At 37.3% G+C, this 19761-nt stretch overlaps 1 protein-coding gene across 2 annotated transcripts in view; it reads right to left on the bottom strand.

Moving 5' to 3' along the window:
- Positions 1 to 3099: 3099 nt before the first annotated feature.
- LOC126714568 (60S ribosomal protein L7a-2) overlaps positions 3100 to 19761 on the bottom strand; it is a 30053-nt gene continuing 13391 nt past the window's right edge. Inside the window, exons 1-6 of one of the 2 annotated variants that reach the window (XM_050414763.1) lie at positions 5275 to 5439; positions 4916 to 5174; positions 4006 to 4175; positions 3771 to 3899; positions 3586 to 3678; positions 3100 to 3491 (exon numbers count right to left, since the gene is read on the bottom strand). In XM_050414763.1, the coding sequence (XP_050270720.1) occupies positions 3360 to 3491; positions 3586 to 3678; positions 3771 to 3899; positions 4006 to 4175; positions 4916 to 5174; positions 5275 to 5277 (786 nt within the window). In that variant the 5' untranslated portion in view covers positions 5278 to 5439 and the 3' untranslated portion in view covers positions 3100 to 3359. Of the gene's footprint in view, positions 3492 to 3585; positions 3679 to 3770; positions 3900 to 4005; positions 4176 to 4915; positions 5175 to 5274; positions 5440 to 19761 lie in introns of those variants that run through there. The other variant, XM_050414764.1, reaches the window with a different exon arrangement.

Below are 19761 nucleotides of genomic sequence, written 5' to 3'. Positions count from 1 at the left end.
AGTAATAAACAGTAAAAAAAATTATTTTTTTATTATTTTCAGTTTTCCGCAAAATAAGCTGTATCCAAACGCACACTAATTAATGCCATATTCATTGATGAAGTAACTTTTTCTACTCAAAATCTATTAAGGTGCTTTATTCCTAAGCAAATAATTACATGTGGGTGCATTTGTTTTTTTTATTATTATTACCTTCTTTTCTAAAAATAATGTAAAGTTTTGGAAAGTTGCAAAGAGGTAAGCTGTAAGTGTAAAAAAAGAAAAAAAAGAAAGGAGAGTGGGAAAAACAAAAATGAAAAGTACATTTTAACCTTAAGTTAGGGGTATAACAACAAATTAAATATTTTCTTTTGATAATTCAAGACGGGGTATTTCAACCTTGGACTGACGGCTTTATTGGAAATAGTAAGAAGTGCTAATTGAGCTACAAGCGTCTTATAAAAACTTAAATATTGTAATTTTAAAATTTTTTAATTAAATATTAAGGTTTTAAAAAAGAAATAAATTAAATCATGTAGTTTTAAAAGTAACAAAATAAATTATTGTCAATAACTTTGTAAATTAATGGTATTATTTGCTTTTCTTTATAAAAAGAAGTTCGAATCCACCATCCTTCATTGTTGTAATTGTCGAATCATCAAAAACGTAAAATTAATCTTGAAATTTCAAAAAGTAACAAATTAAACATTTAAGTGGAATGCCATTGTATATAAAATTGCTTTGTTACTTTTTGAAACTTCAAGATATAATTACTTTTGAAATTACAGAACTTTTCAAAAGTCTTGTAACTCAACTAAGGAACAACTTTACTTAGTAAAGATAATGAACTAGTGCCATAAAATCTCACAAAAAAATTGTAGGGTAAAATACTATTTTAGTCCCTAAACTTTATTAAAAATTTGTTTTTTGTTCCTAAATTTTAAAAGATTCTTTTTTTCATCCCTAAACTTTGTAAAGAGTTTTTTGAATAGTATAGAGACAAAAATAAGGATGAAAAAATAACTTTTTCAATAGTTTAGAGATGAAAAAACAAACTTCTAATAAAGTTTAAGGACATAAATAAAATATTTTCAATAGTTTAGGGATGAAAAACAAACTTTTGGTAAAGTTTAGGAACCAAAATAGTATTTTACCCAAAACTATATATATATTATACAAGTAATATATTGATTATTCTCTAAAGTTGAAAAAGAGGAGAAGACGCATTTTTTTTTTTCATTTTTTCCCCTTGGAAATCAAATTTTAAATTGCTTGAAGACAAAGTTAAAGCTGATGCAATCGCTCATAATTAGATTTATATTTATTTATTTTATTTTTGTAAATAATCATAATTATAGCATTTTTCTTTCTTTAAAAAGAATACTACTTTAAATAGTCACGGGATATATAAAATAAACTGGTTAAAAAAAGAAGCATTTTCTTAATTTGGGAGCCATTTCTCAGCAGACTAAATTATGAATTTATGATAAAAATAGTCAAGATTCAGTAAATCTTAGCTTCTTAAACTTTTTTCTCAAAGTTTAATTTCCTAAACTTGAATAGCTTTTTTTTTTTTTTTTTTTTTTTGAGAATGCAAACTTGAATAGTTGATAAGTAGTAGAAACACTCGATATTTAATATAAAAGCTACAGGCACACAAAAATGAGGGAAATAAATCACTTTGGCCTTGCATGAGAGCATGAGGTGAAATGCAATTCATATCAAACAACCTATACCTTTGTGAGGAGAAGGTATTCCATGTATCATCTCTCTCACATGTGATTATATAATATACAATAAATCTGAAGATATTTAAGATAAGTAACTTTGTAAGAGTCATCATTGTGTACAACTCCTCCCCTTCTTCTTTCATCATACAGCATTCTAGTTGATGGATGCATCATGATTATTTTGCAACTAAAAGATAAATGGTAATGATTAATGTTTTGTAGGGTTACTAAAAGATAAAGGGTAAGAATTAATGTATTGTAGGGTTTAAGAATTCTGCAGACTAGCCTACGACTACCTTGAACTAAGCTTATCATATAGAAAAACAACTTCACAAATTAGCTCAATATTTTTCGGTGATTGTTATTGATGTGCTTAAATAATCCACCAGATTAACGTTTTACACTTTGGTTAATGCCATGTTTCAGCAATAATATTTTATAGAAAATTAGTCATTTTTTAAAAAGTATTTTCATATAAAACTATTTTATTTTTCCCTGTGTTATAGTAATTTTAAATGAGTTGAAAAATATTTTCTTAACTTCCCTTATTTAGCTAAAAAAAAAGCTTGCTATGAGACAAATGGAGTTTTTTTTTTTTTTTTTTTAATTTAATAAAAAAATTATCTCTAAAAATAAACCATACATTTTTTATTGATCAAAGATAATTTTCCTTCTTTTTTTTTTTTTTTTTAATGCTATCAAACACTGAAAAATATGAAAAAAAATAATTTTACATAAAGTTTCATAGAAACAAACGTGTAAGTTGGAATTGAGAACACAAATCAAACGGGAATGGTATATGAAACTTGCAAGTGCTATTAACATGTGCAAGAAACACCACAAACTAAATTAGAGACTTTTAATTCACTAAAGTCTGGCCACACATCACATATGAAATCAGGCAACCCCGACCCAATAAAGCCGCACATTAAAAAGACAAAAAGAATCAAGAAATCATTAACAGACAGTAAAGCCTTAAAAACATTAGGACCTACTCTAAATTAACGTCAAAGAAGGATGCATAAATGCCTTAAACAAGAGAGGGTATCCTGTGTTGGGATACACTGAATCTTATTCCAAACATTTTTCCAACCGACCATCTTTCAAAGAAAAATATAATCCTTATTACACAAGCCAGAGCATTTTCATTTGTTAGGTTCCTCTGAAAGGGCATAACTAGAAAATATTGGTCTCATAAGACTAATCAACATCTACTAGATCATATAAAAATAGTACGATTATTAAAATATGAAAAAAGAAATTTTAAAAATCATAATCTCCATGAGCTCTACCTTAAATGGCATTTCATCACTCCACAGACATTGACAGAAATAAAATAAAGGCACATATCTGGTTTATGCTTGGGGATCTTATCAGTAGCGAGTGAAAATTGCAAAATGGGGGGTTCAAGTTGCTTCTTATACCAAAAATAAGGAATCATGATAGTCTCACCCGAAAGCTATGAATGCAAGGCAGCTTAAACTTAAACACCAACATTAGCTGTTCCTTAATTTATATAAGCTGCCTCTAAAAAGAAACAAAACTCATGTAGTTAAAGCAAATAACCTTGAACAAACAAAATTCTAGATAAAAACAGCTCAGACAGACAATCATATCTAAGTAACAAGAAGAAACACATAATCGTGGCTCCTAAGTCATCCTCTGAGCAGCTTCCTTAGCAAGAAGTCTCTCTTTGGCCTTGGTTTTGGCCTGGGATTTGGAACCCATGATTCCACCACCCCATTTTTTCCTGTACTCGTCGTACTTGTCGTTGAAGTTGGCCTGGAAGAACAAGAAACATTGCAAATTAAGTTAATCGATACAAAAGCAGCTTCAACAGTAGACAATATATATAAGACAAGTAATTCTTCACCACCTTGATAGCCTCTAAGATCTTGCTGAACTCCAACTTATCTTCATTCTTGACTGTTGTCAAGCACAAAACTGAAGCAGTTTTCTTGTGTACAATCTATCAGAAAGGAAATCAACTTGGGTTTCAATTCACAAGTGCAATTTTAAGGGGAAGAAATTAAAATAGAACAAGATTACTGGCTTGATTACCGATCCCAAGCGGGCTTTTCCTTTCACAATGCAGTATGGGATTTCCATCTTCCTGCACAATGCTGGAAGCCAGACAACCAACTCAATTGGGTCCACATCATGTGCAATGACAACAAGTTGAGCTTTGTTCTGCAAGAAGAAGACATTATAAAAAGCTGCTACTAAGCAAACCGTCCACTAACACAGAGGAACGTTGGTAAATGTATGCTTTTGAATTAACAAAGCAAAATACTACCTGCTCGATGAGGTATGTGACATGGTTGAGACCATACTTCACAACAATAGGCTTCTTTGCTTCAACAGTTTTGCCTTCAGATTCAGCCTGAGCCCTTTTCAAGAGACGCTCTCTCTTTGCAGCCTTGTCCTCGGGCCTGTACTTGAGTAGCATCTTAAACAAGTTTGTTGCTGCCCATATGAGTTTCAAAGAAGACCACAACAAAGTCAAACACAATTGCACAACCCAAAGCGATAGATTCAAAAGCATTGCGCTTAAAAATAATAGAGAAATGCAAGCCCAGAGGCAATTATATCATATACTTGAACGACACAGCCCTATAGAAATCCACATCCATGGTATAATAAAGACAATACTTAAATATAAAGAAAATGCCAGTAAAAAACACACACACACACAACTGGCAAACAGATTACATCAGGGAGCTATCAATTACTCCCAGACCGGCCCAGTCAACTATAAGTCTTGAGCCTTCAATCAAGGAGAGCACAACACGCGATATCTTTAAAATTAGGCCCAATTAACCATTCCATGTTTTTCTAGACTAACTATTTCTTTAATGATAATAATTATAGGCAAGAACACATTCACAATTGCTAAATGTAAAGTAACAAGGAAACAAAATGAAAATGATTCATATTATAAAGCTATTCGTCGCATAAATCTAATGTAAAATTAATAACAACACATATAATGTTCCTAGACAGAGAACAATACCACACAACCAAGTTCAGCCATGGTTCAAATAATAACTCATAAATCACATGAATTAATTCAAAGTGGCCAAACCAAACATAAAACCTCCATCATGTTACAACAATATGGTTCGACAAATCTCAAATAATTGGAGCAGTAAAAAAAAAAAAAAACAAACAAAAACAAAAAAGTAAGAATCAAATAGTATACATACCAAGGTTCTTATCGAGGGTTTTGGTGAACTGGTTGAGAGCTGGTGGGACCTTGAGCCTCTGCTTGAGGATCCTCTTCTTCCTCTGAAGCTGAACAGTCTTAGGCCATTTGACGAATCGGGTCAGATCTCTCTTCGGTGGCAAAGCCCCACCGATCCCAAACTGCTTAGGACGCTTCTCGAACAATGGGTTCAGCACCTTCTCCGTCTTCTTCTTCGATGCTGCTGCTGGCACTGGTGCCTTTCCACCTCTCTTTGGAGCCTTCATCGTTCACAAAAACACAAAAACGCTTAACCAATCAGAAGAATAGAATACATACAGAAATGAAAATGAGAAAAGAGAGAGAGAGAGAGAGACTGACCATTTGTAGCGATGTGTTGGAGGTCTCGTCTGGTTTACCTTTGCTAACGGCAGAGGAAGAAAAACCCTAGTGCGGTATCCTATATATATAGAGGGCCGTTTTGGGTTTTCTCTTCTGAAGGGACAATGTTGTATACGTGTGTGAGCGATGTGTCAACGTATTTGGGCTCCAAAAAGCTGATAGCCCATTTGGGCTAAGGTATAAAGTTTTTGGTCAGTCAGCGTTGGGCTTCTCAAACCCAATCATAAATTTTTTTTTGGTCAACAAAGGAGAAAATTATATTAGCTAGCCACAAAAGGGGAAGGATTGGCTATCAGCCTTAAGTACAAACCATTTGCATTAGAATTTACAATTATATTTAGTTCAGGGGTAGGGTCAAATGGGTGGGTCATTAATGAATTCGGTGATTTATTATTATTATTATTTTTTTTTTTTTGAGAAGATGATTTATATAACATTTAATTGGATAAAACCAGGGATAGAAGTAGAAGCATGATTTAAACTTAGGGGTCGAAGTATAAACCATTTTTTTTATTAATGAAAATCCAAACTAGCACACATTGAATGTTAACATAATTTTAACACAAGAAAATATACAAAATAATTGTATTATAATATGCTAATATGCTACAATAGTGGTCATAGGGAGTTTCCCTATCACTAAATCGTGTATGTCGGATATTGGATTTAAAGGCCCCTGTAGGAGATAATCCTTCCCAAAAATAAGTTTTGTATTTTTGAGTTCTAATCTCAATTTGAATTCTATATACAAATGGGAGGATTGATACACAAATTGGCCTAGTTATGCGCATTGCACAAGTATAGATGTCATATTTATATTGGTCGTTAGAGCCCAAGACTTCAAACATATTTGGAGCCAAACTTTATCATTGCCACTTTCTTTACTATTGATATTTCTTGTACATGGCACCAACCTATATACCAACCTGCATTTAAAACCATTCTCATTACCTACCAACCAACTGCCTGGTTGAGCCATATTTTTCAACCAAACTTTTTTTTTTATATAAAAACAAATCAATTGCCACCTTTTTAGAGAGAATGAATAAAGTTAATTAAGGAAATGAATTGCACTTAATGCTTTAATATTCTTCCAATTCAGACAGTTTTGATCATGACTAAAATTCTTTATAATCACGAATTCATGATGGACAAAGTCTTCAATGTTAATAACTCATTGCCAAAATGCATATAATTACAAATTTACAACTTCAAAAGGAGATAGATCTTAAGGAGTGCCAAAAAGTATATATTTTAAGTTTAAATTACTAATAATATCATTCCTACTAAAAAAAAAAAAAATACATGTCATAGACCATGTCAAGTTATCAGTCTTCTTAAGTGCACATATTCTTAGGTGTGTGACTATGTGTGTTGTGTGTTAGCTAGTTTGTGGTTAAAAAGTTAAGAAATTGAAAAAGTTGTTAAAAATTTTACTTTTTTCTTTTCATTTTTTCATGAAAAAAATTCCTAAAATGATTTTCTAATATATAGTTGTTGAGGGCCATTTGTGGAAGCCCAGGCAAGTAGAAAGAAAGCCTAATAATGAGGACAGCAAAGAATTGAAAAAATAAATAGCAAAAACCCATTAGGCCCAAGCGGCAGGAATAATGGATCACAAGCCCAACAAATAAATAAATGGGTCTTGAAGAGGCAAGCGGGCTCAAAGGAGCCAGGAAAGAAAGAAATAGCATCCCATGAGCAGTGTATGAGGTAGAAAAGTGAGAAAGGGCCGCCGCAGGCCCAAGGCAATGCAAACTAAAAGAGTAAGGGGTTTATGGCAGGCCCATGAACCCCAAAGATAAGAATAAGGTTATTGGGCCAAGGAAGTCCAATGAAGTTAGTAAAAAGCCCATGGGAGTGTGGAATTAGCAAACGAGCCGAGGAAGCCCAAAGAAAGTAATCGGGCCGTGGATGCCCAAAGGAAAGCCCAAAAGGATATAGGAGCCCATGAGTAAAAGTAAAACAATGTCCATAACAGGCTACTGAGGAAAGGGATAAACGGCTGGCCCAAAAAGAGGTACAGCAGGATTAAGTTATTACGGAAGGAATAACAGTTCAATATTGCAGAAAATAAAGGAAATCAAGAATGGACCAAAGAAATGTAAGGCCCATCATCAGACAAAGCCCGGCTCTTGAATGGAGTGGGAAACCAAAGAAAAGCCCACATGAAAGGTCAAAAAACACAGACGGAGAGTCTCCAGATCACGGCAGACGCATGAGCAGCAGGCAGACTCTTGGACATATCTGAAAGGAAAGCACGCGTAAGGTCCAGGCACCACCAGCCTGTACCCAGCCAATATAGGACGTGGTGGGGCCATGAGCCAGAGGTAAGAGGTAAGGGGGGTATGGTTTGGTGGTGGGGAGAGGGGAAAAGATCTATTTGCGGCTCCTGTCCAAGCCCTTTTGGGAGGTACGTCTTGCTGGGATGACAGACCACCCAAAAGAGGCAAGTTTGAAGGGGAACCGTTGGGTGCATGCCTTGAGAGTAGAGAGAGAAAGCATTTATACCGTGGCAGGAAAGAAGTACTACAGTAGACGGAGAAATGAAACCTGCCTCTGTCTGGCAAGAGTGAGTGGCACACACCTCTAGTGGTCGGCAAGCACGCCCAGACCAGACAAAGGCGATTAAGGGGCAAAATGGTAAAACCTTGGTTATGGCAGGCACTATAAAAAGGCTCTTGCCGTGCCCTGAAAAAAGGATAAAAAAACAGAGCATTTTTACGGAGTAGAAAGAAAAACATAGTAAATAGAAGAGAAAAAAGATAAGGATTGAAAAATAGAGCATTTTTACGGAGTAGAAAGAAAAACAGAGTAAATAGAAGAGGAAAAAGATAAGGATCGAAAAACAGAGCATTTTTTATGGAGTAAAAAGAAAAACAGAGTAAATAGAAGAGAAAAAAGATAAGAAAGAAAAACAGAGAAGAAAAGAGAGAAAATTAAGGAAGAAGGAGAGGTAATACAGTAGGCATGCACCGGTAGATCGGTTTCCCTCTCTCCCCCTTCAAATCTTGCTTTCTTCCAAAACGTAAACAAGGACTCTTTCTTTTCGGGCAATAACCATTCAGGTCCGACTCCCTCAAAGCCATTAATCCCCACGGCAGAATCTTTTTCCTGGGAGATTATTTGCATTGAGAAGAGGCGTTCTCCCCTCTTTGGCTTTGCTTTGACAGACTAAGCTTAAAATTTGATTTATGCTCATTTGATTAGTTCGTATTATTTTCTTCACTTTCTCTATGATTGACATTATCATGACTGTAATCATGCTTTATAAGTAGGGATTACATAGCCATTTATTTAAATAGTCAAAATACTCTGTTTTAGTTATTATTACTATATCTGTCTGCCGTAACTCGTCTGCAACAGTTCTGTTTGCCGTAAGTTTACTCCTGGCAGACAAGGCATAAGTTTGTGCACAAATCGGCCCAAGTTGAGTTACAATTGGACCGGCCCCAACTCCCTTACTCAGAAATATTCGGGCCCATCACCGCAGGAGGCAGCCCAGCCCATCACCACAGGAGGCAACCCAGCCCAACACACCATACACAAAAAAGGCCCCTACAATAGTAAAAATAAAAATAAAAAATCTTTGTTCCACACAAAACAGTTTTATAGATTAAATTGTTTGTAAAATTTTATGATAAATGATTAACATGATTCTTTTTATAGATAAATTATTTGAATACAGTCTCCAGGATAGTTACACAATTTTCTTCTAAAATCATTACAAAATGATTCACAAAATGGGGAAATTATTGAGTACTCCTGGAGTACCATAAATGCATATTCCCCATTCTCACATGAATTGTGGGTCTCACCAAGAATTTAATTAGTGGGACCCACAATTATGTGAGAGGAGGGAGTATGCATTTATAATACTCTGGGAGTACTTAATAATTTCCCCACATAATGTTCCTTGATATGAGTTCTTTAAAATTTAATTGTGACTTATTATTATGCTAAAGTTTCTTTATAATTATAGGCATATATTATTATAAAAAAAAGTTATAAAAAAATCAATATATTTGATAAAGGATTAAATTTGAAATCAATCTAAATATTAAAAACAAATTTTGGTTATTTGAAAGTAAACTAAAGAAAATAATAATAATTAATTATAGAAGAATAAAACATTATGATAATATACTTATAAAATGCATTCTTTGTCTGTTTGTCAAAAGCTTTTGGTTTTTAGCCTTTTGCTTTTTGTCTCATTTTTTTTAATATTAACAATTTTTTTTTAAAGTTAGTTTTTGACTTATTGTCACATTTTTAAAATAAAAGCTACCAAAAACTATACCTTTTAATAAATATTATACAAATAGACTACCGAAAACAAAGTAATGCTCAAACATATATGTTTTTGATTGCTTTTAATATTAATATTAATATATATATATATATATTGCATCCAATGATAAAAGTAATTTATGTTTTAGTTTTATATTTGTGGGAATAGAAAGTCCGAGCGGGTATGTTGGGTTATAGGCCGTGCCCGAGGATGGTCAAAGGGATTGTTGAGCCTAGGTCAATGGGCCGAGAACAAAGGAAAAGAATAATGGGTTAGCTTTGGTTCCTGAGAAGCTAGGCCACCTCGGGAGGGCTTTAGGGAGGTAACCTTTATGGAAGGATAAGCTTCAGGGAAAGTAGCAGAGCTCAGTCAACAATAAAAGAAGAAATATTTGGGAAGAAGGTTGTTACCACTACATTAAATGCACTGCACCAACTGAACTTGCCGCATTTATGAAGAAATGACACCTGAACAGTGTCATTTCAGCTCACAGCTACTCATAAAGCTTCCAGGAGGTCCTGATGGGACAAGCATTCAAGAGATTTTCTACCAAATCAACAGGTGGAAGGCTGGGATGATGGGGTAAAGGACTATCGAAGGAAATGGTCATCGTGAAAAATGGGGCATGTATTCTAAAAAGGAAGAAAAAAAGGAGAACATATTGTATTCAGATAAGCTTTGAGTTAAATATAAGAACATCTCTTCCTCGGATCTGACCGAGAAGCATTATTTCCATCAATTTATGCTTTCAATCTCATTAACATCAATCCTATCAGCTTTGGCCCATACTTAATTTGCTGAAGTTCAACTCTCTAGTCCTTACAATTGGCACCGTCTGTGGGAACAGGGAAGCACCTGCAATTTTAACCAGCCATGGTGGGATCAGGACCAAATAGAGAAGAATCTGTTGGGTCGTAGAGAGAAGATCACTTCGTCAACCTTGAAAGGAGGAGAGATTGTGAGGCTAGTGTACATACAGATCATATTGGTAGGAGTCATTCTAGGACAAGGAGCCACGTCTCACATGATGAGGAAACCAGGAATCTCAGGTTGGAGATTGATCATTTACGTAGGAAGTTATGGCGTAAGCGAAGGGAAGCATCCTCTCCCAGCTCTGAAACTGATTCAGATGAAGATGGAAACTACAGGCCAAGGTCTAGAACACCTCTTAGCGAATCCTTCTCTTTATCTCCACATTTGGAAAGAGAAGAGCAGTATCATATGAAGAAAACTAAAAGTCCGAGGCCCAGGAGCATGGGGAATGATGCGATGAGTAAGGCGCTGTGTCAAATTTCCAAATCATCGTTCACATGTAGAATTGATAGGGCTAAACTCCCTTGTCAATTTACGCAACCAACCTTTACTATTTATAATGGAAGGACCGACCCTGTGGAGCATGTCAGTCATTTCAATCAAAGGATAGTTGTGCATTCCAAGAACGAAGCTTTGACGTGCAAGGTTTTTCCCTCAAGTTTGGGACCTATGGTGATGAAGTGGTTTGATAGATTGGATGAGGGTTCAATTAGCTCTTTTGAAGAGCTAACTAGGGGTTTTAGGGCCCGATTTGTTACATGTAGCAAGGTTCCTCGTCCTTTGGATTCCTTGCTATCAATGGTGATGAGAGAAGATGAGACCTTAAAAACTTATCCAGATAGGTACTGGGAAACATTTAATGAGATAGATGGAGATTTTGAAGATGTGGTGATAAGGACATTTAAAGTTGGCCTTCCCACCGAGCATGATTTAAGAAAGTCTCTTACAATGAACCTGCACAAAATATGTGTCAACTCATGGAATAAATTAATGAGCATAAACGGGTCAAGAAGGATCAACAACAAGGGAAGGGAAAGGCAAAGATTGTTCCTATTGACCGAAGAGATTCTCAGGCAAAGAGGCATCGACATAGTCGACTCAGGAGAGATTTTGTTGGTCACTCTAGGCACCCAATGCTCAGATGGTCAGTTCGGTGTTCAAGGAACCAGTTCACCAAATCCTTGAAAAGATAAAGAGTGAACCTTACTTCAAGTGGCCAAACAAGATGGGAGGTGATCCCACCAAACGTAACCAAAGTCTCTACTGTCAATACCACCAAGATTCTAAGCATACCACCGAAGATTGTAGAGCTCTCTGTGATCACTTGGAGTAACTAGTTAAAGTAGGAAAGTTGAAGCAATTTGTGCATTAATCCTTCGGGCAGGGAAGTCAAACCGGATCGGGGTATCAAAGGGAGTCTGTATCAAGGCCATTCTTGGGGACAATTAATATTATCTTTGCAGCGCCAGATCGAATTGGAGCATACCCTTCTGGGTTTATGTCCATAGCAAGACCAAATACCAAGGATTGAGTCCTAGAGTCTAAGCGAGGAAGGTTAGAGGCCTAACCAACCTTGGGTTTTTCTAATGAAGACAATATCAGAACTTATCAACCACATGATGATGCCCTGGTGGTAACCCTTCGTATTGGAGGGTATGATGTGAATAGAGTCCTGGTAAAACAAGGAAGCAGAGCTGAAATCATGTATCCTAACTTGTATAATGGGCTTAATCTGAGACCCGAAGACCTAGTTAGTTATGATTCCCCTTTGGTAGGATTTGATGGGAAGACGGTTATACCAAAGGGCTTGATCAAGTTGCCTGTCCAAACTAGATATGAGGTGGTCGAAGTAAGCTTTATAGTGGTGAATGCTTATTCACCTTATACTGTTATCCTAGTAAGACCGTGGCTCCATGACATGGGAGCAATATCTTTGACCCTGCATATGAAGGTGAAGTACCCCTCGAAGGGATAGGTTAGGGAATTGATAGGAAGTCAGACCATAGCGAGATAGTGTCTGGTCGCCGCTATTAGACATTAGTCAAAGGATGGAGCCTTGGCTTCCCAAAAGGAAGCCTTATAGCAATTAGCAGAAATAACTGATCCCCCAAATATTGGAGATGGGGGACTGATGTGCAAAGAGCTCGAGAAAGTTATCATCGACACTGATGCGAAGAAGTATTTCCAAGTTGGGGTCTAATTGCTTCCCCAAGAAAGAGAGGAATTGTTGGCTTTCCTTAGAAAGAATGTTGATGTTTTTGCTTGGAGTGTGTATGAAGCTCCAGGGGTGGATCCAAATTTCATTTGTCATCACTTGAATGTGAACCTGATGGTTGACCCTAAGAAGCAACCACCTCGATGCTCCTCAAAAGAGCATGCCGAGGTCGTTAAGGAAGAAGTAAATAAGTTTAAGCGTGTGGGAGCAATCAAAGAAGTGTTTTTTTTCGGAGTGGCTGGCAAATACAGTTGTGGTGAAGAAGAAGTCAAGAAAGTGGAAAGTGTGCATGGATTTTACTGATTTGAACAAAGCCTGCCCCAATGACCCTTTTCCGATTCCTCAGATTGACCATTTGGTTGATGCTACGGTTAGACATCTTTGGATGAGCTTTCTGGATGCCTTCAAGGCTATCATCAAATACCTTTAGCTCTGGCCGACCAGGAAAAGACTGCCTTCTTAACTCCTACTGGTAATTACCGCTATCGGGTGATGCCTTTGGCTTGAAAAATGCTGAGTCTACCTATTAAAGGATGATAACTAGAATGTTTGAGTCTCAAGCCGGAAAGAATGTGGAAGCATATAATTCAAAAGCTGATCGGAGTGACTGCTGCCTTACACAGGTTTATATCTCAATCAGCAGATAGATGTAGACCATTTTTTCAACTCCTTCATAAATGGAAGGAATTTTAATGGATTGAAGAATGTAGCCTTGCCTTCGAAGAACTAAAGGAATACCTATCTCATCCTCCTATCCTTTCTAGACTAGAAAAGGAAGAAGTCCTTTTTTCTTACATCGCAGTTACATGTCATGCGGTTAGCTTAGTTTTGGTGAGGATGGATGTTGGGTGCAGAAACCAGTCTATTATGTGAGTAAGTCATTATAGGAGGTGGAAATCCGTTACTTGCCACTAGAGAAGGCCATTTTGGCCATTGTGCATGCTAGGAGGAAGCTCCCTCATTATTTTCAGGTGCATATAGTTGTGGTCCTCACCCAACTCCCTTTGCAGTCATTACTTCGGAGGTCTAATTACATAGGGAGAATTTCCAAATGGGAAACGATCCTAGGGGCGTTTGATATCAAGTATTTGCCCCACACGACCATTACAAGGGCAGGTGCTAGCAGACCTAGTGGCAAAATTCACTTAGTATCCCGAAAGGGCCATTGCCGAGGAGGATGATCAATAAGGGCACATATCATAATAGCTACTATCATTAGATCGCCAATGTGGAAGCTCTATGTAGATGGGGAGGCTAACCAAAAAGGGTCCAGCATTGGGATAGCTTTGATATCCCCGGAAAGGATCACCATTGAGAAATCTTTGAGGTTGGGTTTTTCAGTCACAAACAATGAGGCCGAGTATGAAGCCTTGTTGACTAGGGTAGCCATGGTGAAAAACTTAGGAGGTAAAGCCGTGGAGATTTTTTCAGACTCGAGATTAGTTGTCGGACAGAATAATGGTAAATTGGAAGCCAGAGATCAGAGGATGCAAGAGTACCTAAATAAGGCTCGGTGATTGCAGTTTGGCTTTGAATCCTTTTCTATACAACAAGTTCCAAGGAGCAAGAATACTCATGCAAACTCTTTGGCAACTCTTGCCACTTCCTCGGGTCAAGGTCTTCCTCGAGTCATACTCGTTGAGGTTTTATTAATGCTTCCTGATTGAATCCAAACTATGGTTGGAGTGCACCAGTTGAGGGTTAATCCGAGTGGGATGGACCCTTTGGTTTCATTTTTGAAGGATGGAGTATTACTCGATGACAAGGAAGAAGCTAAGAAAAAACGAAGAAAGGCTCCTCGTTTTTGGTTGTCTGATGAGCAAAAGTTGTATAAGCATTCTTTCTCTGGACCATATTTACTTTGTGTACACCCTGAGGTAGTGGAGTCGTTATTGGAAGAGTTGCATGAAGGAATTTGTGGCTATCATACAGGAGGAAGATCCTTATCACATAAAGCTCTCACTCAAGGCTACTGGTGGCCGAGTATACAGAAAGCAGCTCAAGAATATGTAAAGAAATGTGTTCAATGCCAGAGGTTTGCCCCAAGCATCCATCAACCTGGAGGCATGTTGAACCCTCTCTCTAGTTCATAACCATTTGCACAATGGGGTTTAGACATAATTAGACCATTCCCAAGGGCAATGGGAACCCGAAGATGGCTCCTTGTTGGAACAAATTACTTCACAAAGTGAGTAGAAGCTAAACCATTGTCTAGCATCAAGGACATGGATGCAAAAAGGTTCGTGTGGAAGAATATTGTCACCAGATTCGGGATCCTTGATACACTTATCTTGGACAACGGACTCCAATTTGATAGTAAGCTTTTAGGAAATACTATTGTGAGCTAGACATCAGGAATGGATACTCAACACCAGCCTATCCATAGGGGAATGGGCAAGCTGAGGTTGTTAATAAGGTCATAATTAATGGGTTGAAGAAAAGGTTAGATGAAGTTAAAGGCAAGTGGGTTGACGAGATCCCTTATGTACTCTGGACATATCGCGCCACTCCTCGTGGATCAATTGAGGAAACTCTGTTTTCCATGACCTATGGTTTTAAGGCAATTATCCTATTGGAGTCGGGATTTCCAACGTTAAGAACAAGCTTATTTGATCCAAACAACAATGATTAGTTACTCCGAGAAAGTTTGGATTTAATTGATGAAAAGAGAAAAGTAGCCATGGTTCAACTAGCGCATTATCAGCAAAAGCTTAAACATGGATACGATATGGGAGTGAAGGTCAGCCCATTGCCCCCAAGAGACTTGGTTTTGAGAAAAGTGGTAGGTACTGCGAGGAATCCATCATAAGAAAAACTGGGACCTAACTAGGAAGGTTCGTATCACATCACTTCGGTAGCTGGTATAGGTACTTATTTTTTGGAAGACTTGGATGAAAACATTGTACCACGTCTGTGGAATGTAAATAATCTCCGAATATATTACTATTAATGAAAGGCAATGTTGCCATCTTTTGGTTTAATTGCTATTGTTATTAATACTTTTTATTTGCTTAAGTGTTAAACAGAACCTTAGTTATGCCTAACTTCTCAGACTACATACCTTGGGTAAATTAATATTTTTTATTTGGTTAAGTGTTAAATAGAACTTTGGTTATGCCCGGCTCCTCGGACCACATACCTTGAATAAATTAATACTTTTTATTTGCTTAAGTGTTAAACAAAACCTTGGTTATGCCTGGCTCCTTAGACCACATACCTTGGGTAAATTAATAATTTTTATTTGGTTAAGTGTTAAACAGAACATTGGTTATGTCTAGCTCTTTGAACCACATACCTTGGGTAAATTAATACTTTGTATTTGCTTAAATGTTAAATAGAACATTGGTTATGCCTGGCTCCTCGGACCACATACCTTGGATAAATTAATACTTTTTATTTGCTTAAGTGTTAAACAGAACCTTGGTTATTCCCAGCTTCTCGAACCACATACCTTGGGTAAATTAATACTTTTTATTTACTTAAGTGTTAAACAGAACCTTGGTTATGCCCGGCTTTTCGGACCACATACCTTGGGTAAATTAATACTTTTTATTTGGTTACATGTTAAACAGAACTTTGGTTATGCATGGCTCCTCGGACCATATTTCTTAGGTAAATTACTATTTTTAGTTTCTCAAGGAGTTTAAAAAGTGGTTTGGTGCAATCAGATTATCATTCCGGCCTGTGGATTTAAGATATGTTGGTAAAAGGCCATGAGTATTTTCAGTCTGGAGAATCATATATTTTTACTAATTGGGTATGGCTAGAGACTGATTCATAATACCTTGAGTTATGCTTTGTCCATGTAGTTTAGAGTCTCTATCAAAAATAATAATAATAATAATGCATGAGATAAACTTAAACTTCTCATTAAACTTTTCATTAATATAAATAGAGTACATAACATAGGAAATCCCTTTAAAAAAAAACGGGGGGAAAGAAGAAGTAAAGTGAAAGGAAAGGTGATATCCTAAAGGTTAGTTGGAAGGGGGGTGGGGGGGAAGGATTGTTGGTGGTTGTTGGTGGAGGAGTAGAGCTCTCAACCTCGGCTGCTATTTGTGGTGGATTGGAATGATCAGCCTCGGTTTCTTTGGTTGGCTCAGAGGTAGCAGCAATGGTATTAGAAGGTTGGGTGGCAGGAAGAGCTTTTGGGGCACTGGTCTCCTTGGAGGCTGGTTAGGTTGCTTTTTGCAGAGCTGGAGGATAAAAGATATTCTCAATTTTTCTCAACTCTGAGGAAGCGTCCACCCCGGCCAGGTTTAGGGCCTCGGTCCATACTTGAAGGCAGTAACCTTGGTAAACCTTTGTGACTTGGGCCCTCAGAGCATCTTCTGTCTCTTTCACCCTAACGTCATACCCAGCTAGGGGTGGCAAAATTGGACACGACACGACACAAAATTAGCAGGTTTTGGGTTAAGGCTTAATGGGTTCGTGTCATATTCAGGTTTATACGACTAACCCATTAAATAAACGAGTTGAGTTAGTATTCAACTTATGGAACTCGTTTAATCTGTCTAACCTGTTTAATTAAATGACATTTTACTAATATACCCTTCAAAATATAGGTATATGAACTTATTAGTTATTGTGGTTTACTTTCTTTGATATAATGTGATTGATTATTTGTGATATTGATATATGCTTTAGTTTTGAATGATTATTTGTGATGCAGTTACTCGTTAGTTTTGAATTTTATATTAAAAATATTTATTTGTTTGTTTTTTCATAATTTTTTTTTTCATTTTGATAAAATCGAATAAATAGGTCAACACGACTGGTCCGTTTAATAAATGGGTCATGTTAGGGTTGAGAAATCTTAACCCGTTTAATAAACACGTCGAGTTAATATTGACCCATATAGTCGAATACTCATGAGTTGACACGACACTAACCCGACACATGAACATGAATTGCCACCCCTATACCCAGCATGCTTGGCATAAGCAACTTCCTGCACCTTCTTCTCCAACTCTTTTTTCTGGGAGTCAATTGTCTCCTAAGTAATAGCTAACTGCTCCTCGGCCTTGCAAAGATGCTAACGTTGGTCCTCAGCCTGTTTCTCGGCGCTAGCCAAAACAACCTCGACACTCTTCCTTTCCTGGTCTACCTCGGTCAATTTTGTGTCAAGGTCTTTAATTTTCTTCTTAGCAATGACCAGGTTTTTGACAACTGACACCCGGTGTGCTTTCTCATCTTTTAGCTTAGAGTGGGCGTGATCTACCCACTCCTCAACTATGTTAGTTGTCTGGATTGCCTGAAAAGAAATAACAACATGAGGAAAGGAAAAATAAATTAAACTTCCAATAAACTATAAATAAATAAATAAATAAAAAGAGCAAACTTTTTTTTTAAGTAAAGTAAGGAATGAAGTAAATCACATGTTGAAGCTTTTACCATGGCTAAATCCCTTTTCAGGGTTAGAAAGACCTCATGCTTCTTCAGGGTCCTTAGGTCAGCCATGTCTTGTGGAAGAAGCAGAGGTTGTTCCAGGGCATTGGCTACGTAGCTTGCCTTCCCCTGCTGAAAGTCCTAATAGATAAGTCAATGGGTAGAGGGGCTCCATCCAGCTCGAGCATCGGGTTCCAAACTGGAACCCTCATACGGTGATCAGACACCATCTTTGTGCTCGAGCCCTTCGCCATTGTTCTTCTTTGTGGCCATTTAGTAATTTTCGCCCCTTTCTGGGGCTCGAGGTCCTTAGAAGGAAGGACTTTGCCCTCTTCGGATGTCTCCTTGCCTTTTTTTCTGTCTGTTCCGTTTCTTTTTTGGGGGCTTGACAAGGGAGGTGAGAGAAAGAAGAGGAGTTGGAGGCCGAGGATGAATTGCTACCTCTAGCGTGGATCCCCCCGCGTGAGATTCCAATAGCTCGAGTAGGCTTGTGTTTTTACATTGTAGCACCATTGCCTCTGGTACGTCGGTTGTCTCTTGATTGCTACTAACTAAGGCAGAGGGTAAAGATCTTGGAAGAGGTTTGAAGACTCAACAATATCTGGTCGGTCAAACACTTCAAAGTCTTCCTTTGAGTCCACCACTTTAAGCACTCGGATTGTTTCTTCTCCTTGTTTCGAGTTTGAAGAGATCACCTCCTTTTCAACAATACGCTAGTCAGGCAGCTCAACTCGGTGAGTTCTTTCAGGGGAGAGGGTCGCTGATGAATCCGGGCACTACAACATTAATTAGATGCAGTTGAGGATCCTTGGCTTTAATGACGTTCTTGGGAGACTGGAAGCTGAAAGAGATTAGCTTATACCCAAGAATGACATGGGTAGTGCGCAATTGTCCATCCTTGTGAAGGAAAGTCTTGGATTGAAGCATTTTGTTGAGATCTCCTTGGTTGACTAGGTTGAAGTTTGGGGCTGTGAAGTGCTTGTCCGCAAAAGTAAAGAACCAAGGCATGATTAAAAAAAAAAAAAAAAAAAGTATATGAAAAAATGAAGACACATAGTTATTAAAGAGACGAGTATCTACTAATGTGAAATTTTCACTTTCTAAAGGGGAAGGGATAGGTTACTTAAGCCTAGAATATCCCACCTGGTTGCTCGTTTCGCATTGGACAATGTTAGTGTAACAACACAAGGAAAAACGCTAGGCTGTAATGACCCAAGGAAAAGCACTAGCTATATCTGCACTATACCTCAAAATGACTATTCACAATTGAGACTCATTGCAGTTATTAATAAAGCCCAGTTCAATCCAATAAATAACCGATGTGAGACTCATCACACACCCACACACATCACACAATCAATCAAATGGGGCATCATATAGCCACATCTGCGCTATACCTCAAAAGGACTGGTCACAATTAAGACTCCTTGTAGTTGTTAATAAAGCCCAGTTAAACCCAGTAAATACCTGATGTGGAACTCATCACACACTCACACACATCACACAATCAATCAAATTGGGGCATTACAATTTCCCCTACTTAAATCCCTAATATCCTCGTTAGAACTCACTTTGTGGGGGTAGTGTCTCCGAGCCCACATGGGGTTATCAGGCCGACTCTGATACCATATTGTAACAAATTAAGGAAAAATGCTAGCCACATATGTGTTATATCTCAAAAAGACTAGTCACAATTGAGGCTCCTTGTAGTTGTTAATAAATCTCAAATCTATTCAGTAAATACCCGATGTGGGACTCA

Source organism: Quercus robur, chromosome 2 (genome assembly GCF_932294415.1).
Source record: "Quercus robur chromosome 2, dhQueRobu3.1, whole genome shotgun sequence".
NCBI lineage: Eukaryota > Viridiplantae > Streptophyta > Magnoliopsida > Fagales > Fagaceae > Quercus > Quercus robur.
Note: the sequence above shows the minus strand (reverse complement) of the source record. Positions and strands in the feature narration are given on the sequence as shown.